The sequence below is a fragment of the Oncorhynchus clarkii genome, chromosome 17, assembly GCF_045791955.1.
Source record: "Oncorhynchus clarkii lewisi isolate Uvic-CL-2024 chromosome 17, UVic_Ocla_1.0, whole genome shotgun sequence".
Taxonomy (NCBI): domain Eukaryota; kingdom Metazoa; phylum Chordata; class Actinopteri; order Salmoniformes; family Salmonidae; genus Oncorhynchus; species Oncorhynchus clarkii.
This window is the reverse complement of record NC_092163.1, coordinates 53,551,442-53,578,820: the sequence shown is the minus strand read 5'-3', so window position 1 is coordinate 53,578,820 and position 27,379 is coordinate 53,551,442. Positions and strand designations below refer to the sequence as shown.

At 43.7% G+C, this 27,379-nt stretch overlaps 2 protein-coding genes across 2 annotated transcripts; one reads left to right on the top strand and one right to left on the bottom strand.

Annotated features, from left to right (window-relative positions):
* Positions 1 to 223: 223 nt before the first annotated feature.
* LOC139371110 (ubiquitin specific peptidase 49) lies at positions 224 to 9,874 on the top strand. The gene is made up of 7 exons (XM_071111187.1): positions 224 to 318; positions 1,598 to 1,711; positions 1,887 to 3,353; positions 3,557 to 3,767; positions 4,452 to 4,560; positions 4,762 to 4,967; positions 5,462 to 9,874. The coding sequence occupies exons 3-7, from the start codon at positions 1,956 to 1,958 to the stop codon at positions 5,563 to 5,565; spliced, it is 2,028 nt and encodes a 675-aa protein (XP_070967288.1). The 5' UTR covers positions 224 to 318; positions 1,598 to 1,711; positions 1,887 to 1,955; the 3' UTR covers positions 5,566 to 9,874.
* Positions 9,875 to 10,273: 399 nt separating this feature from the next.
* Positions 10,274 to 15,891, bottom strand: LOC139371111 (transmembrane and coiled-coil domains protein 2-like). The gene is made up of 5 exons (XM_071111189.1): positions 15,809 to 15,891; positions 12,662 to 13,036; positions 11,395 to 12,008; positions 10,855 to 10,990; positions 10,274 to 10,713 (listed from the first exon to the last, which is right to left on the bottom strand). Exons 1-5 carry the CDS (start codon positions 15,824 to 15,826, stop codon positions 10,414 to 10,416), a joined length of 1,443 nt encoding a protein of 480 aa, XP_070967290.1. The 5' UTR covers positions 15,827 to 15,891; the 3' UTR covers positions 10,274 to 10,413.
* Positions 15,892 to 27,379: the final 11,488 nt, after the last annotated feature.

Here is a 27,379-nt window from a genome sequence, read left to right as displayed (position 1 = left end):
GAAAAGTATGCCAATAATGTATCAGTCTCCAGGTGAAAAGCCATGACTTGTAAAAATGACATAGGGTTTACCAACTGAGCTCATGAGGACTACTATGGGTAATAACAAAAATGGTTTGGTATGGTAATAATAACCATCCGATCAGTTTGGATCTTTTCACGACCATAGTAATGAACGCTACATCCTGTCTGTACCAATGAGAGCTAAAGCTCGACGGAAGAGGGATCAGTTCAATCCAATCAGAATGACTTGATTCCAGGACCGAAATAGTTCGGTTGTCTCGAGGTCTAAAACAGCTTTCGCGTGCAGATGATGGCGGTAAATAGAAGCGAAATTCATTTTGTATTTTTTACAAATACAACAAACAGTTATTTTATGGATCAACTACTGACATTGTCGTGTACTGTTTTGTCAACCTCTGAAAGTTATGGGTTCATGTTACGGTTAGCTAGATAGCTACATTGCAGGTTTTCTGAGTATCTGTGACTTTATTTGTATATTGACCTCCCGGTGTGTTGTTTGAAGATGTACTCAAAAGTTTATATACGACACATTTAGCTTTGTTTACATTGCGGCTCTGTGGATTCTAGCAAGCTAGCTAGTTAGATGACAAAATCGCAGTGATTTTTTTTCACCCCCTCCGTGTAGTCAACCATATCAACTAGAAGTTGTTCAGTGTTCACAAGTGTGGATTTCAGACTAGTCTTTGTTCTGATGGCTAGCAAGCCTAGCTAGCTTAGCAAATGCTAGCCATCAGGCTATTGTTTCTCTGCAATGTGTTAAACTAAATAAATACATTACACCGGTATAAGGGACACCATTAAGAGGACATTTTACATTTTCTTTATTTGATCACAATGTCGGCAATTGTACCATTAGCCAAATGATTGAAGAAATACAGTGAATGTGTTGTAAAACTTAATCGCCCTAGCTAGCTAACCATCATAGCTAGCTAGCTGGGTAGTTAACGTTAGCTGACGTTACCAACAAGTAGCTAGATATCTGTCTATTGGCGAGCTAGGTAACGTTAAAGCTAATTAAACATGACAATAAGTTGGAACTTGCTAGTTAAGTGAACAAGAACACACTCTAACCCGCTTCGAGTGGTCAGCTGGAGTGAGTAGCTAACGTTACATTTTCATTGTGGCACGAGCCGAGACGCCACGTTATATGGCAAAACTGGTGCAAGTTGGCAAGCCAAGATGGAAAACTGCTAACCTAAGTGAACTAGTTAGTAGTTCGAACGAAATGATTGGTCGCCAAACCAATGCATGTTGACCAGCAGAAAAAAAAGTATGCAGTTTGATTCCTTTGTTTGTTGTTATGGATAAATCGATTGTTTCTTAATTTTAAGTCAGACTAATAGTGTTAAACTGCTCAACTCAATTGCCTAACATGATTATGATTTGTTTATAAACTGTGTTAAATTCTGCTAAGAAACTGTCGAGTAAATGTTCAGACATAGTGAACCAGCTACATGCTTTAAGTTTGTTAGAAACGTGTTTGCTTTGCTCAAATTAATGTCTTAATCTGTCAACTGTTAAGTAAAAAAAAACTCGCTATACAAGCACAACCTCTTTTCCGATTTTATTTTCAGTTTATTCAGGATCCCGAACCAGACATGAGTGAAGCTGATTGATTGCACCTGTGAAGGTCCCTTTGCTTATGTTGAAAGAACACTGACCTAAATCAGAGCGCAGTGTTTTTTACAGTAAGTAAAACAAGCTTACATGGTGTGCAAGTTCATATTCTTGGTCCTCAATCTTTTCCACACACTACACCAGTCAGTTTACTTTCTAATAGAGAACACATTTTGTATCTGAAATTAAGTGGTTGATTTCTATCCCTGTGATTTACTGAAGTTGATCTTATTTTCCCTCCTGCAGGATGAGCTGCTGCTTGGCACAGAGGCGTGTGTCCTGACGCTGTGGGCAGGCACATGTGCATTTGGAGAGATGGACCGCTGTAAGCACGTGGGGCGTCTTCGCCTAGGCCACGAACACTCCATCCTCAACTCACAGAAATGGCGCTGCATGGACTGCTGCACCACCGAGTCAGTGTGGGCCTGTCTCAAGTGCTCTCACGTGGCCTGTGGCCGCTTCATGGAAGAGCACTCCCTCAAACACTTCCAGGAGTCAAACCACCCCCTGGCCATGGAAGTACGGGAGCTGGATGTCTTCTGCTTCGCCTGTGGAGACTATGTGCTCAACGACAATGCTGAAGGAGACCTCAAGCTCCTGCGGGGGGCGCTCTCTACTGTGCGTAGCCCTGGCAGGCGCTCCCTGCGCTCCTCTGCAGGGGGTGACTGTAACCCCTGGGTGGGTGAGAGCGGGCCCCAGCCTGCTATGCAGACGGCCCTGTGGCACCGAAGGAAGGTGCTGCTGGGGAAGATGCTGCGCCGCTGGAGGAACCGGCAGCAGGAGGAACAGAGCCAGCGGGAGGAGAAACTTGAGCAGGAGAAGGAGGAGGTCCGGCGCCAGAAGAATGAGATGAAGAGGAGACTCATGGGAGAGATGGCCAATGTGCCACCCAGGAAGAGTGCCAGGCTGCTCACCCAGGCGCCCCGCTCAACCATCACACTTATCCCCCTGAAGTTCCGCGACCCTCCGGAGCGTCTGCCTCCGCCCAAAAAACCCTCCCTTCTATCCCTGAAGCCCCCCAGCAATGGCAGGACTCGTAAACCCAAAGTACGGAGGTACTACTCCTCCCATAAAGCGACCCGTCGTAGACTGGCCCCGGGGGTCACTGGGCTACGCAACCTTGGGAACACGTGCTACATGAACTCTATCTTACAGGTGCTGAGCCATCTGCAGAAATTCAGGGAGTGCTTCCTCACATTGGACATGTGTGAGACTGAGGAGCTGCTGGCCAAGACAAACCAGGGTGTGGCTGTGGTGGGGAGTGGTAGTGCAGTCACACCAGGCTGCCCTCTGGGACGTGGCATGGGGAAGGCAGCCAGTGGGGGTCTCCCTGCTGTCAGTAAGCAGAGCTCGCCCCCCTGCCTAAACGCGGCAGAGCTGGTCCAGCCCAAGGAGCCGCGATCCTCCACTCGCCAGCAGATGTCACTGTGCCACGAGCTGCACACATTGTTCAGGGTCATGTGGTCTGGCCGATGGTCGTTGGTGTCGCCCTTTGCCATGCTGCACTCTGTGTGGAACCTGATCCCAGCGTTCCGCGGCTACGACCAGCAGGATGCCCAGGAGTTCCTGTGTGAGCTGCTGGACAAGGTGCAGCAAGAGCTGGAGTCAGAGGGCAGCAAGCGCAGGATCGTCATCCCTATCACCCAGAGGAAGCTGTCCAAGCAGGTGCTCAAGGTCCTCAACACGATCTTTCACGGACAGCTACTCAGCCAGGTAGGGGATTCTACTCATTCCCATGACAACAGTACTCAACACATTAATTTAGGTTTGACCTTCAACACCCTATCATGGCTGAGGGTAGTCACTTGTTTATTAATCACAGTTGCAAACCAGGACTTAGATGGCGGCTCTGTCTGGGTTTTCAAACAATAACCCCTTGGTGAAATGTTTGCTTGGTTATCCCTTTGTCCCTCCAGGTGACTTGTCTGTCCTGTAAGCACAAGTCAAACACGGTGGAGCCATTCTGGGACCTGTCCCTGGAGTTCCCGGAGCGCTACCACAGCACGGAGAAGGGCTCGGCTGCGTCTCTGGCCTACCAGCGCAGCTGCTCCCTCACTGAGATGCTGGCCAAGTTCACTGAGACAGAGGCTCTGGAGGGCAGCATCTATGCTTGCAACCACTGCAACAGTTAGTACTGGGACAGAGACTAATGTCTGTTAATGGAATAGACAAATCCTCCTGTACTTTATTTTGCTGTTCTTTTTATTCAGCTATTCGACCGGAATCAAGGTTAGGGAAGTAGGCCTATAGAGAGCAATAGTAATGGCGTCTTTTTGTAGGCACTAGTGCCGCCATGGTTTGTTAGACAAAGCCTATGGGGTAATTCATGTTTTTGTAGGTTTTGGATACACACTGAAAATAAGGTCTGTGATAAGCACAAGCTTAGGAGATCTTATACATTTTGTTCCATGAGATCATAATCAACTGAAGTCACTTTTTGAATTTTTAAGCATTTAATTAAAAAAAAGCACAAACGTGTCATAATTCATAAAGATCATGTTAACTGACTGATATTATCTCATAGAACAAAACCCATAAGATCTCCTAATTATGTGTTTCCCCAAAGGAATGGTTGAATGAACCCGACGTAACTAAATTCTGTTTTCTAGGACTACACGCTGGGGAGCACTATTGTGTGTTTCTCTCTTTTCGGGCTAGATTTTATTTGACTAATTAGCCAATTGATTGATATTGAAAGTGAAACTGAGTTTGTGCTTTTGGGGTAATCACAATATAGTTCTGCTTTTCTAGTGGTCACGTCCTGTACCTCCATGTTACACTTCTGTGACCTGTATGTGTATTAATTGTCAGGGAAAAGACGGAAGACGTCCCACAAGCCCCTGGTTCTGTCAGAGGCATGTAAGCAGCTGCTGATCTACCGCCTACCTCAGGTTCTACGGCTGCACCTCAAACGCTTCAGGTTAGCTTCAAACACCCAGTTTGTCTACTGCATTTGAAGACTTGGTCTGCTTACACAGTCAAGATTTACACCCACTGATTGTCTGTCCTTCTTGGTTTCCAAATGTGTGTTATGGTTTAGTTGGTAGGATTGTATATTTATGCAAGAGGATGTCTTGTAACAAGGACAAGCATAAGATAACCAATCCCTGTTCTGTGACAGATGGTCAGGCCGGAACCACAGGGAGAAGATTGGCGTCCATGTGGCCTTTGACCAGGTTTTGAACATAGAGCCCTACTGCTGCACAGACTCAGGCCAGTCGGTTCACAGAGAGGGCTACACCTACGACCTGTCTGCTGTAGTCATGCACCACGGGAAAGGCTTTGGCTCAGGGCACTACACTGCATACTGCTACAACACCGAGGGAGGTAAGTGGGAACAAGATACCAGACACTTGCATCCAAGCTAATAACTCTGTTTTAGAATAGCCTGTAGTTTAGGCAGGATTTTCACTTGGTCTTTTCAGATTTAAAAAAACATGATGAATTGGTCAAATGTTTAGTTGTGTAGTGCAGTTGACTCTCATAAACGTTTTGCTTCCGAGTATTTTTTATTTTATACTTTTTTTTAACCTTTATTTAACTAGGCAAGTCAGTTAAGAACAAATACTTATTTTCAATGACGGCCTAGGAACAGTGGATTAACTGCATTATTCAGGGGCAGAACGACATATTTTGACCTTGTCAGCTCGGGGATTTGATCTTGCAACCTTTCTGCAACCTTTCGGTCCAACGTTCTAACCACTAGGCTACCTGTTGCCCCATATAACCTGATACTGTGAGATTACATGAGTTGCTGTTGGGACTGTAGGTGGCACAGTTTACCAAGCCGTAACCAGCCCTCTCCCTGTGTGTGTTTCCAGGTTTCTGGGTCCACTGTAATGACTCTGAGATGAACGTGTGCAGTGTGGAGGAGGTGTGCAACACTCAGGCCTACATTTTGTTCTATACCCAGAGGTCTGCCTAGGCCCCTCTCCCTCCTACACCCTAGACCAGGGTGTACTACCTGACTGATGTCTACCTGGTCTGGGGGACTGAGACCTATATCTGTGTCTGTTGCCTAGAGGTCTGCCTGGGCATGTTACACTTCCTCTACCAGGCTACATCCTGGTTTACACCTAGATTTCCCTTGGCTTGAAACAACTCAGCCCACATTTGTGTGTGCTAACAGCCATGTGAGAGCTGCTGAACGTTGTACCACAAGGGAAGGCAATGTTGATCACGGTTAGTTATATATTTCACCAGGTGTCAAAGTGCTTTACATTGTATAGGAGTTAACTTGCCTCATCCTCCACCAATGTTTATCTCCCTCCTGGGATGATGAACACCAGCCATTTGGAACGGAATAGGAATTCTTCCGTGGCTAAACTAATTGAGTTTCCCTTTGTGGCTCAGGATCAGAGATTATTAATTTCATCAGGTGATTCACAGCCTGGGTGGATTACGGCAAGCCTGCAGATACTATCAGACACTCCATAACCAATGTTGCCTAGCCTACCTCTGTTCTGTATTCTCAACCACAATGAGATGTCAGCCAAGGGCATTTTAGTCTCCAACCCAGTGTCATCTGTATCTCACTATGACCTCTCTCATTCTGACACGTTCTGCTGTGGATATCTCAGGCTGTAAGGCCTTGGTCTGGGCCAACAGAATGAACGGTATAGATGGTGTGTAGATATTCCTGTATGTACTCCGTTTCCCTACCTTGAACAGAGGTATGGAGTTGTGTGGCAGAAAGCTACTTTGGAGATGGATGGGAATTGTATTGAGCCAACTGGCGTCATGCTGCACCTTTATGGAGGAGGGGCTTAGGTCGTTGATCCCATGATCAATGGGCTCCTTCTGATCTTTTATTGACTTTATTGACTTATGTCATGTGGCAGCTCTCTTCTCCTCCTACCTTAATTGTAGAGGCTATTTTAGGCTCTGGTTGGAGTCCGGTGCACTGTAACTCTGTTCATGGTTAGAAATGGATGGAAGAATGAACAAAGGACTGAGATATTGGAGAGTGTGTTGTTGGGATAATTGTTTGGGTTAAGAGGGGTATCCATTTCACTGGAGTGGAGCACCTGCAAGCAATATATGTGTGACATCATGACATGAAATCAAGATAAAATCAGGAATTCTTCAGCTTTGTAATACGTAGTTTTTTTCTACTCTGCTGTTTCTATTTGGGGTCTTAGTTTGCCAGGTTCTCAAGAGTTATTGTACTGCTGGTCTTGATATGAATCAAATACACTGAACAAAAATATAAACGCAACATGCAACAATTTTAAAGATTTGACTGAGTTAGAGTATATATAAATGAATTAATTTGCCCCTAATCTATGGATTTCACATGACTGAGAATACAGATATGCATCGGTTGGTCACAGATACCTTCTTTTTTTTTTTTTAATAGGGGTGTGGATCAGAAAACCAGTCAGTTTCTGGTGTGAACACTATTTGCCTCATCTCAACATCTCCTTCGCATATAATTTATCAGGCTGTTGATTGTGACCTGTGGAATGTTGTCCCACTCCTCTTCAATAGCTGTGTGAAGTTCCTGTATGTTGTCGGGAACCTGAACACGCTGTCGTACACTTCAGAGCATCCCAAACATGCTCAATGGGTGACATGTCTGGTGCGTAAGCAGGCCATGAAAGAACTGTGACATTTTCAGCTTCCAGGAATTCTGTGCAGATCCTTGCAACATGGGGCCGTGCATTATCATGCTGAAACATTAGGTGATGGCGGCAACTGAATGGCACGACAATGGACCGCAGGATCTCGGCACAGTATCTCTGCATTTTTAAATTGCCATCGATAAAATGCAATTGTGTTCGTTGTCCTAGCTTATGCCTGCCCATACCATAACCCCACCGCCACTCTGTTCACAACGTTGAAATCAGCAAACCGCTCACCCACACAACGCCATACACACTGTCTGCCATCTGCCCGGTACAGTTGAAACCGGGATTCATCTGTGAAGATTATCATTTGCTTTGCCCACTGGTCAGTTACGACGCTGAACTGCAGTCAAGTCAAGACCATGGTGTACATGCAGATGAGCTTCCCTGAGACGGTTTCTGACAGTTTGTGCAGAAATTCTTTGGTTGTGCAAACCCACAGTTTCATCTACTTTCCTATAGTCAACATGCCAATTGCATGCTGCCTCAACGTGAGACATCTGTAGCTTTGTGTTGTGACAAAACGGCACATTTTAGTGGCCTTTTATTGTCCCGAGCACAAGGTTCACCTGTGTGATGATCATGCTGTTTAATCAGCTTATTGATATGCCACCCCTGTCAGGTGAATGGATTATTTTGGCAAAGGAGAAATGCTCACTAACAGGGATGTAAACCAATTTGTGCACAGAATTTGAGAGAAATATGCTTTTGTGTGTATGGAACAGTTCTGGGATCTTTTATTTCTGCTCATGAAACATGGGACCAACACTTTACATGTTTCGTTTATATTTTTGTTCAGTGTAAAATTCATTTATGTGAACTGTAAAGTTGGAATAATCTAATGACGATGAATGTCTTACTTTTTAAGGTCAGGTATGGCCTTTCCATTGGCCTGTCATGATCTCTTCTGTATTGTAAAAGCACCTGTCATCAATGTAATTGTCATATGGGGTTTGCCTGACAATGATTAAACTTAAACTGTCAGTGTTTCTCACTATATTAACTTACTGTGTTTTTCTAGAGTCGATTTTTCAGGTTCAGTAAATTTCTTGATTTTGTCGCGCTAACTACTAGCACATCCAATAAGAATTCCCTTGAACATGTAAGACCTCCCTTTATCAATTTTCAAAAATAATATTAATATCCACAATCCCATAGGTGAGTTTCATCTGCACAAAGGCACCTCCTGGTGGAAAATATGGATATTTTTTTTATAAATTGATCAAGGGAGGTCTAACTGCACCTGGAAACCATGACAAATCGTTTTTTTAGGGCTCAGTCTTATCCTTTAAGTGTTCCATAGTTAGTTTATTTTGTACTGTTGCTAAGAACAATGAACTCATAAATTTTGGCAACAGAACAAACCTATATGTGTTGTCTTTCCCAAACCATTTGAAATCCAATTGGTTACCTGGTCACATGTGGATTAAAGGATTAAATAATTATTTTTAGAGGCTGTTCACGGCATTACTTTTAGAGGCTATTCACTGCATGTCTGTAAGCACATACAGTATTTTAGATGTGAAACCAATTGTAAACTCAACCCAGCCCACACTGAATTTAAAAAAAAAACTTTATTTAACTAGGTAAGTCAGTTAAGAACAAATTCTTATTTTCAATGACGGCCTAGGAGCAGTGGGTTAACTGCCTTGTTCAGGGGCAGAGCGACAGATTTGTACCATGTCAGCTCGGGGATTCAATCTTGCAACCTTTCGGTTACTAGTCCAATGCTCTTAACACTAGGCTACGCTGCTGCCCCATGATGGACACTCGATTAGTAAAAAGATGCACTTATTATAGGTTACTGCTTAAACAAACTGTCTCCTACAGGGAGTTGATATACAAACCTTTTGCTTGAACCAGCCTGGAGTTCAATTTTGCAGGGGGGTACATTGAGGGACTGTCTTTGAAATTAGTACCTTTTTCATGATACAGATCACAGGTTATCACTGATTACTTAGTATTATTATTCTTCTCTATGTAGTCGATACTGTTAGATATACACAGTTCCATGAAAACCATCCGACTTTCCAATATCATGCAACATTAGCATAGTTTCAGAATTGATTTATTAAGAATGGAACAGAGTTGTGATGGAGTTAGCAAACTGGATAGAAATATGGAAGCAATGGTCAAACATGCTGTGGATCTGATGTTACATAGATTCTTAGCTGCTCTACAACAGTGGTTATGAAATGGCATTGATGCTCAGAATAGCTAAGAGATCATTCAGTAGTTGTGAGGATCCATCTCACCATAATACATCCTGGCCCTCAAGTTCTCCTTTACATCACACATAAGAGACAAACGATTGATGCGCCCAAAAAGTGTAGTTTAAACACCAGAAGTGATTTAGTTGACTGTTTTAGAATTAATATGGAGAAGAACATTTAGGTACAAACTGTCTATAGACAACAGAATACCGAGAAAAGAGCAACGTGTATTTCTGTTGGTGTTGGAATGTTACTCATGCCAAGTGCATCACACAGGTACAAATGCACACGTGAGGACATGCATGAGTAGTACATACCCTAACATTCAGAAAAAAAGCAATCATTTTGCTTAGCCATGTCCTCCAAATATACAATTGGCTCAGTACAAAGGAACTGTAACAGCAAACATGGTTTAGCAAAGCATAATTTGTTATTCTATTATCATTTTTAAGTGTTGGCCTACACTACAATTTTGAGATGTGTCAAAGAATTTCAACATTAATTCCCAAATTGTAATGAAATCATAGTGACTACGATGGTGAGTTGACGCCACTAGATTAGTCAAGAGAAAGAGAAAATGCTTGAGTTGCCAAGCGACCAGGCAGATAGTTTCTCGGGTTCCTTGTAATCACCATTAAATCACCTCCTAAAAAGTCTCTCAACCAAAAATGGCCACCATCTGCCATCCAACGGGAGTCTTCGTCAGTTGCTTTGTAAAGAAAAGGTTTTGTGCCTTACAACACTCATAAGTTCAACTCTCCAAGCATAAACCCTATGAAAAAAGTGCAACGGTTCCCTTTCAGAAATATGACTGAGTTCCAGACTTTTAGTTTGTCTGGGGCAGCTTAGTGTATCAATGTGGTCCCTCAATGTGGTCCCTGTATCATCCTGGTCACTCAGACACAGGGGAGTGGGTGATTGGCTGTGGGGAGCTCAGGTGGGCAGTAGCCACAGCTCCAGGAAGTCCCAGTGCTTCCAGAGGATGAACAGGAAAAGAGCCAGCATGACCGTGGCGGCCACCCGTGCTCGGGTCTTCATGAGTGGGGTGATGAAGTTGGCCAGGGTGGAGACAAAGACCAGCACTACAGCCATGAGTGCCAGGATTATGTTGATGAGTTTGCCCAGTAAGGCACGGGCGTTGGCGTTCTCCACACCCTCCAACTGCACCACCTGCTGCTGCTGCTGCTGGAGCTCCAATTTAGTAATGCGAGTCAGGCACGACTCCACTGCTTCCTGCATGTATACACACCACACAAACACACACACACACACAAACACAAAGTTACAACAGAATTAGGGGTTCATTTCTGGAGTCACACAGAAAAAGTATTGTGCTATCTTACTACATAATATACAGTAAATCCAAGTATCTACCTGAATGTCTCTGGCTCTCTCATAGGACTGGTAGGCCACTTTCTCCTCTATGCTGGCCAGCTCCTGTTTCAGATTAGTCATCTCGTTCTGGTGCAGCTCTGTCAAGTCATTCAGCTGCTCTTCCAGTCGCTCGTACCTAAAAAGAAAGATAGATAAAAATGTATGTATAATTTAGACCAGCAAAGTGAAGACCAATTCAACGAGTTAGAGAAAGATTTGTACATATTTATGGTGTTTTCAAGGTGTCACTCAATCCACTTAATTTGAGAATCTATTTGATGTGTTAAAACAACTACTTCTGATTTTGACAATTTGAAAATGTACCAAACCTGTTGTACCAGTTTTACTGACCTATTTAATTATCCTCATGAATATCATTCAGCATGAATCATGTAGAGTGAAAACACTGAACATGATTTACACTGCTGGTCTGAAACAAGCTAAAAGCAAATTAGCTTGCTCAGCAGTTAGTGTGAGAACAATGTATACAACCAAATCTAATTTCATACTCTGTGTCTTGGCCAAGGTGTTGGTCTGTACCTGTATCTTTCCTCCTGTAGGCACTGGGTCATGTAGGAGTAGTCACTCTGCAGCTGACTCTTCATGTCCTCGATGGTATCCTCCATGTGGGCTTGGCTGGCCTTGATCTCCTGCAGGCCTTCCAGCAGAGTGTCCCAGGAGCTGTGGATGTGGTGGTGGTGGTGGTGGTGCCCTTCCAATCTGGGGCTCCCCAGGCCAGCCTGCCCATGCCCCAACATCCCACCTCCTCCCCCGGCCCAACCTGAGTGACTGCCTGGTGCTGAGCCAGAGGAGGCACTGGAGCACTCGTCGTCACTACCATACTTGGGGCTGGAGACCAGGGTGGCACTGCCACTCAGGGCTCTTTGAGCAGGCACATCCTCCGAGTGCCCTCCCACCCCGTCCTCTATGAGGTGGGAGATGTTGTCTGCACTGCCAAATTTGTTGCGGATCAAGCTGGCAAACTCCCGTGGCTTAGACACCACAGCTCCTTTGACCCCTTCCACCCCTCCTTTGACCCCATCCACCATACCCCCGCCAAAGCCATGGAACCCTGCTCGTACATTGGCCCCCATGTCCTTCAGCCCCTGTTGCATGTCCCGCAGCACATCCTTAGGCTGACGAGCTGGACCATTCTATAAGGAGGGTAGAGGGAGGACGGGGGATGGAAGATGAGAGGGAGAAATGAAAAGAAATGGGGCAGGGGGAAGAAGAGGGACTTAGATTGACAGGATGTGGAGGAGCAGTAGATATATGGATGGAGAAGTGGTGAGAAAGGGATGGAAATAAAAGTGAAATGGTGGAGGTGAGACAACAGAGGTTGGAGATCAGAGAACATAAACACATCAATAAAAGGTCTGAACCGAATACTCAGATAATCTAGTTAGGGATAGGGTTGGGAAAGTATATGATAATACTGTATACCAGGGTATTTTGAAGTACTGGTGATATGATTTACAATACTGTGGAAATTGTCAATATTTGTACATTTTAAATAAATACCTGCAATCAATGTGTGTAGTGGTTGAAAGATAAAGCTAATCATTCTTATTTGTTTTTCTATTATACAAGTTTTTCTTTAGGTAGTGAATAAGTGACATCTCATGTCTTGTTTTTTCAAACCCAGGTATTGAAATAGGTATTTTTGACTGCCCGCTGTTACGGCACTACTTCCACAAAAATTATATGGGAATCAATATGGTAATGTAGATACCATCCAACCCTACTTAGAAAGTGACAATGTGCCATCTCGTCAGAAAGCAGCAGTAAAACACACACACACACTCACCTGCTCTATCTCCTTTAGCTTCTTGTGGTAGTGATCTAGCTTCTTGTGCAGGTGGGCGATGGTCTGTGCAGACTTCTGGTTCTTCTTCTCAAACACCTGTTTGATGCGCGAGGCCTGCAGCTTGTCTGCGTTGTGGGCCAGCTTCAGGTACTCAGCTACGTTGTCATCTCGCGCCTCCTGTTCTATGCGAATCTGCTCTGTGATCTTCAGGGTCTTCTGCTGCAGGTGCTCCAGAGCGAGCCGTGTTCGTTGTGGATCGACGACCCCTGAACCTTCAGCCCCCACCCCGGCCCCATCCAAGCTGATGTTACTGTCAGAGCCACCATGGCTGGCTGAGGGAGGCAGGCACAACGTTGTCACTTCGCTTTTATCCAGCTAAGCAGGGAAGGGGGAGGGGGGGTAACAGAGTGCACAGACAGAAAGAAAGTGGTTGCCATGATTGATGTGAAGTAACCACTCTCAAATTCATAAACAGTGCTATGGATGCAAGGACTGACCATCTAGCCATGTTTGGAGGCTATACAGTGTTTGTTTACATTTACATTGTTTACAAACATCGGAGAAAAACAAGTTTACTGTATATTTTGGGTTCTGATAGGGAACTCATGAGGCATTTATATATTTTATCTTCAAGAAGTCAATGGGTATATATCATTAATTTATGATACCAAAAATGGATGTAGTAACTAAGGACACTAGCTTTAATAAACATATCTCATTCCCATCACGGTTTACTCAATAAAAGTGTTTTCATAGTGCATACTGTACATGTAAACGCAAACTATATAGACTACATGACCAAAAGTATGTGGACACCTGCTCGTCGAACATCTCATTCCAAAATCCTGGCCATTAATATGGAGTTAGTCCCCCCTTTGCTGCTATAACAGTTTCCGTTTCAGTTTCTCTTCTGGGAAGGCTTTCCACTAGATGTTGGAACATTGCTGCGGGGACTTGCTTCCATTCAGCCACACAAGAGCATTAGTGAGGTCAGGCACTAATATTGGGCAGTTAGGCCTGGCTCAAAGTCGGTGTACCAAATCATCCCAAAGGTGTTCGATGTGGTTGTCAAGTCAAGTTCTTCCACACCGATCTCGACAAACCATTTCTGTATGGACCTCGCTTTGTGCATGGGGGCATTGTCATGCTGAAACAGGAAAGGGCCTTCCCCAAACTGTTGCCACAAAGTTGGAAGCACAAAATCGTCTAGAATGTTATTGTATGCTGTAGCGTTAAGATTTCCCTTCATTGGAACTAAGTGGCCTAGCCCGAAACATGAAAAACAGCCCCAGACCATTATATCTCCTCCACCAAACTTTAGTTGGCACTATGCATTGGGGGTGAACTGCCAGACGGTGAGGCGTGATTCATCAATCCAGTGAACGAGTTTCCACTGCTCCAGAGTCCAATGGTGACGAGCTTTACACCGCTCCAGCCGAGGCTTGGCATTGCGCATGGTGATCTTATGCTTGTGCACGGCTGCTCGGCCATGGAAACCCATTTCAGAAAGCTCTCGACGAACAGTTATTGTGCTAACATTGCTTCCAGAGGCAGTTTGGAACTTGGTAGTGAGTGTTGCAACCGAGGACAGGCAATTTTTACGCGCTTATGCACTTCAGCACTCGGCGGTCCCGTTCTGTGTGCTTGTGTGGCCTACCACTTCGCAGCTGAGCCGTTGTTGCTCTTAGACATTTCCACTTCACAATAACAGCACTTACAGTTGACCGGGGCAGCTCTAGCAGGGCAGAAATTTGTCAAACTGGCTTGTTGGAAAGGTGGCATCCTATGACAGTGCCACATTGAAAGTCACTGAGCTCTTCAGTAAGGCCATTCTACTGCCAATGTTTGTCTATGGAGATTGCATGGCAGTGTGCTCGATTTTATACACCTGTCAGCAATGGGTGTGGCTGAAATAGCCGAATCCACTAATTTTAAGGGGCATCCACATACTTTTGTATATATCGTGTATATTTTAATTCACATGAATATCTTAACACATTGCCCTGATGATGGTGATGATGAGGGTTAGGCCTAAGACAATGATGCATACCATGATTGTTAGCTATTTTAGTTAATAAAACACAACAGTCGCCTGCTTTGTATAAAAATCTGCACTACCAATTCTATCCTTTTGAAGCTTGTGTGATGTATGATTTAGTGGTGTGATGCTGCATGACATAAGCCTGGGAGGGTACTCCATCACTTCAACCCTGCAACGTGGCAGGCAGCTCAACAAACAATGGGTCTAATCTCCCTCAGTGATGAACCTCGTAACAAGATCTAACTGAAAGACAACCATCTGTGGACTGTTTACATAGGATGAAAAAACATCTAGTTGTTTCTGATGGGGGATTTGTTGTGTTTAATTATTACCCCATGTTGACTGGGCAGACATCACAACATTACTGTCACCAACCCCAGCAGAGCAGACAGGAACCAGGGAAGACAACTGACACCACACATCTTTCAGTTAGTGCTACCCTAATTCACCTAGTCAGGCCACTGAGGCTTTATTAGCATTTTACTAGAATGTGAAAGAGGTCTCAGATAAGCCCAACAGCCCTGAACTATTTTCCAACAGATCCACTGACAAGCAGGTGACACTAAGAAAGTAGGTTACAATCAGGTAGCTGCATTGAAACATAAGCGTATGATTTTAAAGGACAAATTCATCTATTCATTTTATTCCAATGAGAGCTAATGAAAAGCTTATGTAGTTACAGACTGGATGAAGAAGGGAAGAAATACACAATGTTCATTCCTCTCTGGATGGATAATAAGACAAAAATAACACACACACACACACACACACACACACACAGCAATGACCGATGTTCCTGGAAACCAGAGCAGAAGCAGGGGGATGACAGACGGCTGTGGCATAAAAAAAAGTGGTCTTCACATGTGAGGAGGAGACATGCACCGTGTCAATGAGAATGGACGTCAACATAAAAGGATGATGAGACAAAACCTGTGCAGTGACAGATTAATTTGAGAACATTACCATACTGTTTAATCCAAGATTGGCAGTGCCACTGCAGGTCTATGTTGGAGGCCCATCCTTCACCCCCCCACCCTCCCCGTGGTCACACGAGACCCCCTCTCCTCAATGTCACTCCCCTCCCCAATGTCAGCCTATCGCCTTACCAGAGCTTCATGCTCCATTGTTGATAGCAAAGATGTCTGCAGCCTCCCTGTCTTCCATCTCTCTTTCTCTCGCTCTCTCTGCTCTTGCTCTCTTTTGTATATTGTACGCTCGCTCTGTCTGCCTCTGCGTCTCTCTCTTTCTTTCTTTCCCTCCCTCTCTTTCCCCTTCTCAAACGTTAGCCACCCTGCTCTATCGCAGCTGCGTGAGCTGAGTCACAGATGATGGGGGGGGGGGCAGTTTAGCTCACGCGTGCGTGTGACTGTGTGGGTTGAGACCAGGGAAGCATAGAGGGGGAGGGAGGATGGGAGAACAGAAGGGCTTGTGTCAGGACCTATCGCAGCCCCTTCATCCATTAAACCCTGAATATACACCGCCCCACGCATGTTTATGGAGGGCTGCTGCAGTGGTTTGTAAAGAATGTGGAGCTACGGCCAAGCTTAAAAATGAGTGCCCTATCTTCAGTGTCCCACGATGCAGCAGCATTATACAGGCCGATATACAATGAAAACCATTTTCTTGAGGATTTCACCACTTTGATGACAATTCTTTAAATACAATATTTTTCTCTCTTTTTCAGATTGACAATGGATAACTTTGACTTTGTCAAATTATTGAATTACTCTAACAGTTTGATACATCATGTTTGATACATTATTTATTACTGATAGCCTATGTCTCATACTTACATTCTCTGTTATGTTTATAACATAATTTGTTTTTATTGAGGGTTCTTTATGAATAAGCACAATAAAGGTTTTTATTTTTTGGATTAACATTTATTTTCAACAATATACAATAACCTGCACACATACTGGAGGATCATATCACAGATATCAGCAATCATGAAAATCCACACAGAACTAGTTCACATCACCATTCCTTGTTCCTTAACAGATTCTACCCACAATCCATAAGACTGAACAATTTATAAAATGGCCACCCGGACTATTTACATTGATCTCCCCTCTCCATTTGTTTTTACACTGCTGCTACTCGCTGTTTATTCTGTATGCATAGTCACTTTACCCCTACCTACATGTACAAATTACCTCTAACCTGTACCCCCGCACACTGACCCAGTACCAGTACCCCCTGTATATAGCCTTGTTATTGTTATGTTTTTGTGTTACTTTTTATAATGTTTTACTTTAGCTTATTTGGTAAATATTTTCTTAACCAGCAGTGCAGTTCAAGAAGAGTTAAGGGCTTGGAAGTAAGTCTTTCACAGTTGTATTCGGCGCATATGACAAATAAAGCATTCAGTTGTACAACTGACTAGGTTACCCACTTTCCTTTCCCGTTCCCTGTTATTCATTCATCAGAAGTGAGGAGCAGAGCAGAGGCATAAGAGCACCACACACAACAAGAAGAGACAGCATCAGAAACATGATCAACACAAAGTAGGTCATTGCTCTTGCTCTCTTTCTTCCCCTCTTCCTCCCCCTTAGTCAAGTCCTTGCAGCTCCAACGGATGAAAGGAACAGCTGCCCCACCAACATCTGGACTGAACTCCTGGCTGTCAGAGACATGGTAGTGGAGCAATGCATAGTGCTAAGAGACACAGATGTCAAGTTGAGCGCCATAGAGGGTGTGGTGGACAAACTCAGCATATACTGTATAATGAAGGTACAGTCAGATATATATAAAGTAAACTACTGTTGTTTTATTTGATAAATATCCTTCAATTATTTATGTCATTATAGCCATGGAGGCCAGGCTGAAAGTGAGTGGGGGCTTGGTAGCTGAACTGGAGAAAGAAATACCAGGTACTGTAATGCACAAATCTAGATTTGGATAACTATTCACTGTTTTTTGTCTGCTAGATGGAAGTAACTAACATTTCTTGCTATTTTGTAAAAAATAAGTGTTGCCATCAGTACAGTACTTTTTGGTAAGGGTCCTTGCCCTGAGTCCACAGAGAGGTCAGCAGTGGTGTTCTCTGCTGCACTGGGTAGCACCATAGGGCCTTCTGACCAAGATGGACCTTGAACAGAGAGATGACCAAGAACCCAATGACCACTCTGACAGAACAGAGTTCCTTGGTTGAGATGGGAGAACAGTTTCTACAGCACTTCACCAATCTGGGCTTTATGGGAGAGTGGCCAAACGGAAGCCACTCGCAAGAAAAAGGCACATGACAGCACACCTGGAGTTTGCAAGAAGGCATGTGAAAGACTGAGGTCATAAGGCAAAAGATTTTGTGGTCTGATGTGACAAAAAAATGGAACTCTTTGGCCTGAATACAAATCACTATGTCTGGAGAAAACAAGGCACAGCTCATCACCCGTCTAACACCATCCCTACCGTGAAGCATGGTGGTGGCAGCATCATGTTATGGGGATACTTTTCAGAGGCAGGGACTGGGAGACTGGTAAGGATAGAGGGGAAATATTAATGGAGCCAAATACAGGCAAATCCTTGATGGGAACCTGCTTCAGAGTGCAAACGACTTTAGACTGGGGCGAAAAATGATGCTCCAACAGGAAAATGACCTCAAGCATACAGCCAAAGCAATGCTGAAATGGCTTAAGAACAATAATGTGAAAGTTCTTGAGTGGCCCAGCCAAAGCCCAGGTTGAATCTGTGGAAAGACTTAAAGATTGCTCTTCACCGCCACTCCCCATCCCGAACTTAACAGAGCTTGAGAAAAGGAATGGGAGAAAATCCCCAAATCCAGATGTGCGAAGACACAAGATGACTCAGTTGTAATCGCAGCCAAAGGTGCTTCCACAAAGTATTTACTCAGGGGTGTGAATAAATATGTAAATAGGATATTTCTGTATGTCATTTTCAATACATTTGCAAAGATTTCTACAAAAAAAAATGTACTTTGTCATTATGGGGTACAGTGTGTTATGTCAAGTTGAGGAATAAGTCAAGGTGTATGAATACTTTCTGATTTACAATCGCCATTTTACAGGTTTTACTTTATCATGTCTTATACAGTATATAGTCAAATTTCCTCATCTGTTTGTATGCCCTCTATCAAGGTGTTTTGGTGCTTCCCTTAAGCACTACCCTTTTTACGTGCACATACTTTACCACAGGTATAGTCAACTGTCTATCCTGCGCTCTATCTATAATGACAATAATGGTAGTTGGATCACTTGTCCAGATCTACAATAGGTTAAATAGCAGTCATACCACACATAAAATCATTCATATCTGCACCAATGTTCAACAGTATATCCACAAGATAGAGGTATTATCTGATAGGCAGGTGAGAGGCCAGGTGTGTCATTGCTCTTGAAAGAACAGTGAAGAAATGCAGGTCAAAAATCTCCCCCATTGATCTTGTTTAGGAACAATAAAAGTATCTTACCTAGAATATCTACAACACCACAATCCAATGAATAATTGTATTGTTTTCAAGTGAGTGCAAATGAGAACAATTCTACTCTAAGCTGTAAACTGCAATGGAAATTTCATTTGAATAATGGCGCTACCCTGTTATTTGAACGTTTCGTTCCATTCATTCCATTTAGATCAGTGGTGGGTCTACTCTCAACAGATTATACAAAGGCACAGTAGCAGGCCAGTTGGCTGTATTTTTACTTCTGATACTGTTGTCGATCATCATTCCCCGAAGTCTGCCTATAGTGTGGCAAAATATTAACCAAAATATTAACCCAAGATAAACCACAGCCTGTCGTTTCTATTCGGGACAAATTAGTCATATTGGACAGAACAAGCAAGGAGGTGGGCAGAGCCAAGCACAAGCTAGCGAGATCCTATTGGCGTGTTCGAGCAAATATTTGTGTATTTCCATTAGGGAACGCCTACTCTGTGAAGTACGCGTGTACAGTAACTCGATTTGCCTTTGCACCCCTTTGAAACAACAACATTTTTGACACTTTGGCAAAGTTCTACAAAACTTTGTCCACTCTGTTCATAACATATTCGTTTTAGGAACAGAAAACTGTATTGAGAGAAATGTTTGATCAATGAGAAAAGTTGCAGGATGTCGGCAAAAATCAATTCTCCCACTGCCAACCACAGGGCTTCCTCTCACTACCATAATTGGTAGTGAGTGTAAACGGCAAGCGTTTGCTTCACTTTTATACATCCGGTAAAATATCTGTCTCATTGTTCTATGTGTGGTGTGGCCACACAGGCCAATGCCAGTGGAAGGGGAGGACCCTCCTCCTCAGTGAATTTCATCATCAACAAAAAAAAAAATTAAACACTTTAAAAGTTATCCTTTTTAGATAAAACTTTACTTAATATATTCACGTCACCAAATAATTTATTAAAACACACTGTTTTGAAATGAAGGTCTACAGTAGCCTCAAAAGCACTGTGGGGTAGCACCATGGTGTAGCCGGAGGACAGCTAGCTTCCGTCCTCCTCTGGGAACATTGACTTCAATACAAAATCTAGGAAGCTCATGGTTCTCACCGCTTTCTATAGACTTACACAGTAATTATGACAACTTCCAGAGGACGTCCTCCAACTTATCAGAGCTCTTGCAACATGAACTGACATGAATCTAGATCTGAAAGCATAAGCTACAGCTAGCTAGCAAGAGAGAGACATTTAGTCATTTTTTTCCACTTTCAGTTTCACTTACTTAGCTAGCAAATGCAGCTAGCTAGTTTAGCCTACTCAAACACCCTGTTCAAACAGAGTGATGCTATGTTAGCTAGTTGGCTATGACTATCCAACACAACACTGGATTCTTCCAAGTCAAGGTAAGCTGTTGGTTTTACTAATTTATTGCCACCGGGACCTGCCGGTGTAAGTGCTAAACTGCTTACTGACTGTACACTGTAATGTTACTGCATGATTGTATCAGGTTTACTAACTTAGTAGTTGTATTAGTTATGTTGACTATGATGTTACTTTAGCTAATACGGTGACAACAATGTAGGCTGTGTGTAGCGGTTATCATATGGTTTGGCTTAAAAATGTTTTTTCACCTGGACACATACAGGCGATGTGTTGTGCATTGAAGTCCACAAGCGATTTTTATTTTATTTAACCTTTATTTAAATAGGAAAGTCAGTTAGGAACAAATTCTTATTCACAATGACGGCCTAGGAATAGTGGGTTAACTGCCTTGTTCAAGGGCAGAATGACAGATCTTTACCTTGTCCGTGCTGGGATTTGACCTAGCAACCTTTCGGTTACTGATCCAACGCTCTAACCACTAGGCTACCTGCCGCCACAAAATGGGAAAAAGTGAGAGGAGGAGAGCGCATAGATGCAAGAAGGAACACAACGTGGCTGCTATGAAAGGGAACTGTTTATGTGTGTATTCATTACGCCGATTCTGTTGAAAAAAATTCTTAAACTGAAGCAAACGGAACGAAGCGGGGATAAACAGACCTGAATTTGTCCAATAGAAACTCTCGTTTGCAACTGTTGGACTAATGATTACGCCCTAGATCAGCTAGATGCAGGCAAGAGTGTGCAAGGAGGTATGGAATGTGTCACTGTCTGTCCATGTGGCACTGTCTGTCACATTGTAAACTATCATTCATAGGCTAGGTTGTAGCAACCTCATGATGGGTATAGGGAAAATGTTAATATGATGTAGTAGCAGTGCTGTAAAGTACTTAAGTAAAAATATACTTTAAAGCACTACTTAAGTAGTTTTTTGGGGTATCTGTACTTTGCTATTCATATTTTTGACGTTTACTTTTACTTCACTACATTCGTAAAGACAATTATGTATTTTTTACTCCATACATTTTCCCTGACACCAAAAAGTACTCGTTACATTTTGAATGCTTAGTAGGACAGTAAAATGGTCTAATTCACAAAACATCCCTGGTCATCCTGTCACGTTCTGACCATAGTTCTTTTGTGTTTTCCTTGTTTTAGTGTTGGTCAGGACATGAGCTGGGTGGGCATTCTATGTTGTGTGTCTGGTTTGTCTATTTCTATGTTTGGCCTGATATGGTTCTCAATCAGAGGCAGGTGTTAGTCATTGTCTCTAATTGGGGACCATATTTAGGTAGCCTGTTTTGTGTTGGGTTTTGTGGGTGATTGTTTCTTGTCGTTGTGTCTATGCACCAGATAAGACTGTGTTCGGTTTTCACATTTACTGTTTTGTAGTTAGTTCATGTTAAGTGTCTCTTATTAAAGAACATGAACTCTAACCATGCTGCGTTTTGGTCCGCCTCTCCTTCCCAGGAAGAAAGCCGTTACAGAATCTCTCCAGCGCCGTCAGAGCCGCCAGTCAGCATGGAGCCGCCAGAGCCGCCAGTCAGCAAGGATCCGCCAGTCAGCCAGGATCCGCCAGAGCCGCCAGTCAGCCAGGATCCGCCAGTCAGCCAGGATCCACCAGAGCCGCCCGTCTGCCCAGCGCCGCCTGAGCCTCCCGTCTGTCAGGAGCCGCCAGTCAGCCAGGAGCCGCCAGAGCCGTCTGTCAGCCAAGAGCCGCCAGAGCCGTCTGTCAGCCAAGAGCCGCCAGAGCCGTCTGTCAGCCAGGAGCCGCCAGAGCCGTCTGTCAGCCAAGAGCCGCCAGAGCCGTCTGTCAGCCAGGAGCCGCCAGAGCCGTCTGTCAGCCAGGAGCCGCCAGAGCCGTATGTCAGCCAGGAGCCGCCAGAGCCATCTGTCAGCCAGGAGCTGCCAGAGCCGTCAACCAGCCTGAGCTACCTCTCAGGCCTGAGCTACCTCTCAGTCCTGAGCTACCTCTCAGTCCTGAGCTACCCCTCAGTCCTGAGCTACCCCTCAGTCCTGAGCTACCTCAGTCCCGAGCCGCCCCTCAGTCCGGAGCTGCCCTCGGCGGCGAGGGTCGCCACTCAAAGGACGCTAATGAGGTGGACTAAGACAATGATGGAGTGGGGTCCACGTCCAGCGCCGCCACCGCGGACAGATGCCCACCCAGACCCTCCCCTCCGCCTCTCCTTCCCAGGAAGAAAGCCGTTACACATCCCTACTGCATCTGATCTGGCAGACTTCATTTGTAAATTATATTTGAGTGTTGGAGTGTGCCCCTGGCTATCTGTAAATTAAAAAAAACTAGAATATGTGGCCATCTGCTTAATATAAGGAATTTGAAATTATTTATACTTGTACTTTTACTTTTGATATTTAAGTATATTTTATGGATCCCCATTAGCTGCTGCCAAGGCATCAGCTATTTTTCCTGGGGTCCGGCAAAATTAAGGCAGTTTTACAATACATTCTTAACCAATTTCAAAACACACTTAAGTGTGTGCCCTCAGGCCCCTACTCCACTACCACATATCTACAGCACAAAATCCATGTTTACGTGTGTATGGTGCATATGTTATCATGCGTGTGTTATCATTGGAATTTAACGCTTCAATATAGCCTGAATTTCACATTTTCTATGTATTACCTTTAATGTGTGGCATAAACACAACTAGTCACAATGTATATTTTTGTTCAGTATAATTCCAGCATCCAAACTGCGCAACAGCCATTCGATTAATGGTATCTGTTACAAAATACCGAAAAATGTAATGACATTCGGAGATTGTCAAACCAGGCCTTCGATATGGAGTATGGAGGGATGTATTTTCTGTTCGTCAAGATTGACATACTCTACTTGATTGTGGTGTTGACAACTCAAACCATGATGATATACGCTCGAAGTTGTGAATCGGTAAGCAGTTATGCATTGCTTATTGGTTGTGTGTGGTGCATTGGCACAGAAACCTGTTGGTGGAAAATTCGTTGAATATATTTTTATTTAATTATAAATATAGCATACAAATGTTGAATATCTGCTTTTCCACAACTGATCATTGTCTGCAGCCAGCTATGATAGTAGTGTAATGTGGCAGGCAGGGAAAGTAAACTCGTCCATTGTGGTCGGCGCACCCTCAAGCTTCTGGCCCGGTAGCCCTGTGTGGCGTCGAATGTGCTACAAAACCATGCTGAAGTGTTGACTTCGATATCCACGTTTATAAACAGGGTTGCTACAGCTTTCATTTATGGTGGTAATAATTATTTGTGTAGTTAATTTTACGAGGCGGGAGTGTGTGCAAATTATTTTACAGCACAATAGGACGGTCATGTGAGGGGGGTGCTTTTTTTTAATGACACCTGGAGTTCAACCAGCTATCAATGCTATCAATACAAAAATACCATTAATTTATTTTAATGATCTCTCTGGAGGTAAATAAATAGTCTACAATTGATTAGTATGTTGTTGTTTTTTTTCAAACTAGTGGAGGTGCATAAGCTGCACCCATGCACTTACCACAAGTTCCTTATTTCGGTAAGTACGCCATATTGTATGTACATTGCTCTCCATTACTCTTTTTTTGTATGGTCATTTGCAAAGTGCATTCGGAAACTATTCAGACCCCTTGACTTTTTCCACATTTTGTTACATTACAGCCTTATTATAAAAAATATTTTAATTGTTTTTTTTCCCCCTCATTAATCTACACACAATACCCCATAATAACGAAGCAAAAACATGTTTGTTTTTAAAGCAAATGTATTAAAAATAAAAAAATGAAATATCACATTTACTTAAGTATTCAGCCTCTACTTAGTAGGTGTTGAAGCACCTTTGTCAGCGATTACAGCCTTGAGTCTTCTTGGGTATGACACTACAAGCTTGGCACACCTGTATTTGGGGAGTTTCTCCCATTCTTCTCTGCAGATCCTAACAAGCTCTGTCAGGTTGGAAGGGGAGCGTCGCTGCACAGCATTTCCAGGTCTCTCCAGAGATGTTAGATCAGGTTAAAGTCCGGGCTCTGGCTGGGCCACTCAAGGACATTGAGACTTGTCCCAAATCCACTCCTGCGTTGTCTTGGCTGTGTGCTTAGGGTCATTGTCCTGTTGGAAGGTGAACCTTCGCCCCAGTCTGAGGTCCTGAGCGCTCTGGAGCAGGTTTTCATCAAGGATCTCTCTGTACTTTGCTCCGCTCATCTATCCTGACTAGTCTCCCAGTCCCTGCCACTGAAAAACACCCCCACAGCATGATGCTGTCACCACCATGCTTTATCGTAAGGATGGTAACAGGTTTCCTCCAGATGTGTTGCCAATGAGTTCAAACTTGGTTTCATCAGACCAGAGAATCTTGTTTCTTGTGGTCTGAGAGTTCTTTAGGTGCCTTTTGGTAAACTCCAAGCAGGCTGTCACGTGCCTTTTATTGAGGAGTGGCTTCCGTCTGGCCGCTCTACCACAAAGGCATGATTGGTTGAGTGGTGAAGAGATGGTTGTCCTTCTAGAAGGTCTGTCACAGTGACCATCGGGTTCTTGGTCACCTCCCTGACCAAGGCCCTTCTCCTCCAATTGCTGAGTTTGGCCAGGCAGCCAGCTCTCGGAAGAGTCTTGGTGGTTCCAAACTTCCATTTAAGAATGATGGAGGCAACTGTGTTCTTGGGGACCTTCAAAGCTGTAGAAATGTTTTGGTACCCTTGCCCAGATCTGTGCCTCGACACAATCCTGTCTCTGAGCTTTATAGACAATTCCTTTGATCTCATGGCTTGGTTTTTGCTCTCGCATGCACTGTCAACTGTGGGATCTTATATAGACAAGTGTGTGCCTTTCCAAATCATGTCCAGTCAATTTAATATTCCACAGGTTGGAGTCTACCTGATAGTTTTTAGTCTGGTGTTTTCTATAACGACCTTAGTGATCACAGTTTAACAGCCTGTGTTCGTAATGGCTGCTCAGTCAAATGACCTGTCCTGATTTGTTATAGTCGCTTGCTAAAAAACTTTAATGAGCAATCCTTCCGTCATGTCCTGGCCTCATGGCAATATTTTCAATGATATTGTTAACACGCCACCATAAAGGAAATGAGAATTAAAAACAGATTTATCCCCTGCTTCGACCGTGATCTTGCAGAGTTACTCAACCTCAAGAATTGCATTTGGCGAAAGGCTCGGCACACATACTCAGGCTGACTGGCTCGCATTCAGGCAAATGAGAAATAAGTGCACTCAGGCTTTCCGGAAGGCCAAAGTTAGTTACTTTAAGGAGCAGTTATCTCTCTTTGTGGGGCTAACCCCAAGAAGTTCTGGAAAACGGTTAAAGACCTGGAGAATAAACCCTCCTCCTCACAGCTGCCCATGTCCCTTAAAGTTGATGATGTGGTTTTTACTGACAAGAAGCACATGGCTGAGCTTTTTAATCACCACTTCATAAAATTCCTATTTGACTCAGCTATGCCTCCTTGCCCGTCCAACATTTCCTCATCTCCCACCCCCTTCTTATTCTAATAATCGCAAAGCCTATCTCTGACCTTTTTAACATGTCTCTCCTCTTTGGGGAGGTTCCCATTGCTTGGAAGGCAGTAACGGTTTGTCCTTTATTTAAAGGGGAGATCAAGCTGATCCTAACTGTTATAGGCCTATTTCTATTTTTCCCTGTTTATCAAAAGTGTTGGAAAAACTGACTGGCTTTCTTGATGTATATAGTATTCTCTCTGGTATACAATCTGGTTTACACGCAGGTTATGGATGTGTCACTGCAACCTTAAAGGTCCTCACTGATGTCACCATTGCCCTTGATTCATACAATGTTGTGCTGCTGTTTTTATTGAATTGGCCAAAGCTTTTGATACGGTAGACCATTCCATTCTTGTGGGCCGGCTAAGGAGTATTGGTGTCTCTAAGGGGTCTTTGGCCTGGTTTGCTAACTACCTCTCAAAGAGTGCAGTGTATAAAGTCAGAACATCTGCTGTCTCAGCCACTGCCTGTTACCAAGGGTATACTACAATGGCTTGATCCTAGGCCCCACTCTCTTCACAATTTACATCAACAACATAGCTCAGGCAGTAGGAAGCTCTCTCATCCATTTATATGCAGATTATACAGTCGTATACTCAGTTGGCCCCTCCCCAGATTTTGTGTTAAACGCTCTACAACAAAGCTTTCTTAGTGTCCAACAAGCTTTCTCTACCATTAACCTTGTTCTGAACACCTCCAAAACAAAGGTCATGTGGTTTGGTAAGAAGAGCTTGAATAGTCACCTCATATAAGTACTTGAGAGTATGGCTAGACGGTACACTGCCCCAAAGCACACACATCCGTGGGTAGCTCATCTTTTCATTTTGCTGCAGCTAGTGACTGGAACAAGCTGCAACAAACACTCAAACTGGACAGTTTCATCTCAATCTCTTCATTCAAAGATTCAATCATGGACACTCTTACTGACAGTTGTGGCTGCTTTGTGTGATGTATTGTTGCCTCTACCTTCTTGCCCTTTGTGCTGTTATCTCTGCCCAATACTGTTTGTACCCTGTTTTGTGCTGCTACCATGTTGTTTTCACGTTGTGTTGCTGCCATGCTATCGTCTTAGGTCTTTATGTAGTGTTGCGTTATCTCTCGTCTTGATGTGTGTTTTGTTCTATATTTTAAAATCCCAGCCTGTCCCTGCAGAAGGCCTTTTGGTAGGCCGTCACTGTAAATAATAATTTGTTCTTAACTGACTTGCCTAGTTATTAAAAGTTAAATAAAAGGTTGTAGAAACATCAAGGATGATCAATGGAAACCTGTTTTCGCCTAAAAACCTGTTTTCGCTTTGTCATTATGGGTAGATTGATGAGGGAAAACACTTAAAAAATAAAAATAACTTTTTAGAATAAGGCTGTAACGTAACAAAATGTGGAAAAAGTCAAGGGGTCTGAATAC

Coding starts and splice junctions, on each gene's coding strand:
- LOC139371110 (XM_071111187.1), top strand. CDS start 1,956: ATGGACCGCTGTAAGCACGTGGGGCGTCTTCGCCTAGGCCACGAACAC. Junction 3,354..3,556: donor ACGGACAGCTACTCAGCCAG/GTAGGGGATTCT, acceptor TTGTCCCTCCAG/GTGACTTGTCTGTCCTGTAA. Junction 4,561..4,761: donor CTGCACCTCAAACGCTTCAG/GTTAGCTTCAAA, acceptor GTTCTGTGACAG/ATGGTCAGGCCGGAACCACA.
- LOC139371111 (XM_071111189.1), bottom strand. Junction 12,009..12,661: donor AGCTAAAGGAGATAGAGCAG/GTGAGTGTGTGT, acceptor CCCTCCTTATAG/AATGGTCCAGCTCGTCAGCC. Junction 10,714..10,854: donor AGAGAGCCAGAGACATTCAG/GTAGATACTTGG, acceptor GTATACATGCAG/GAAGCAGTGGAGTCGTGCCT.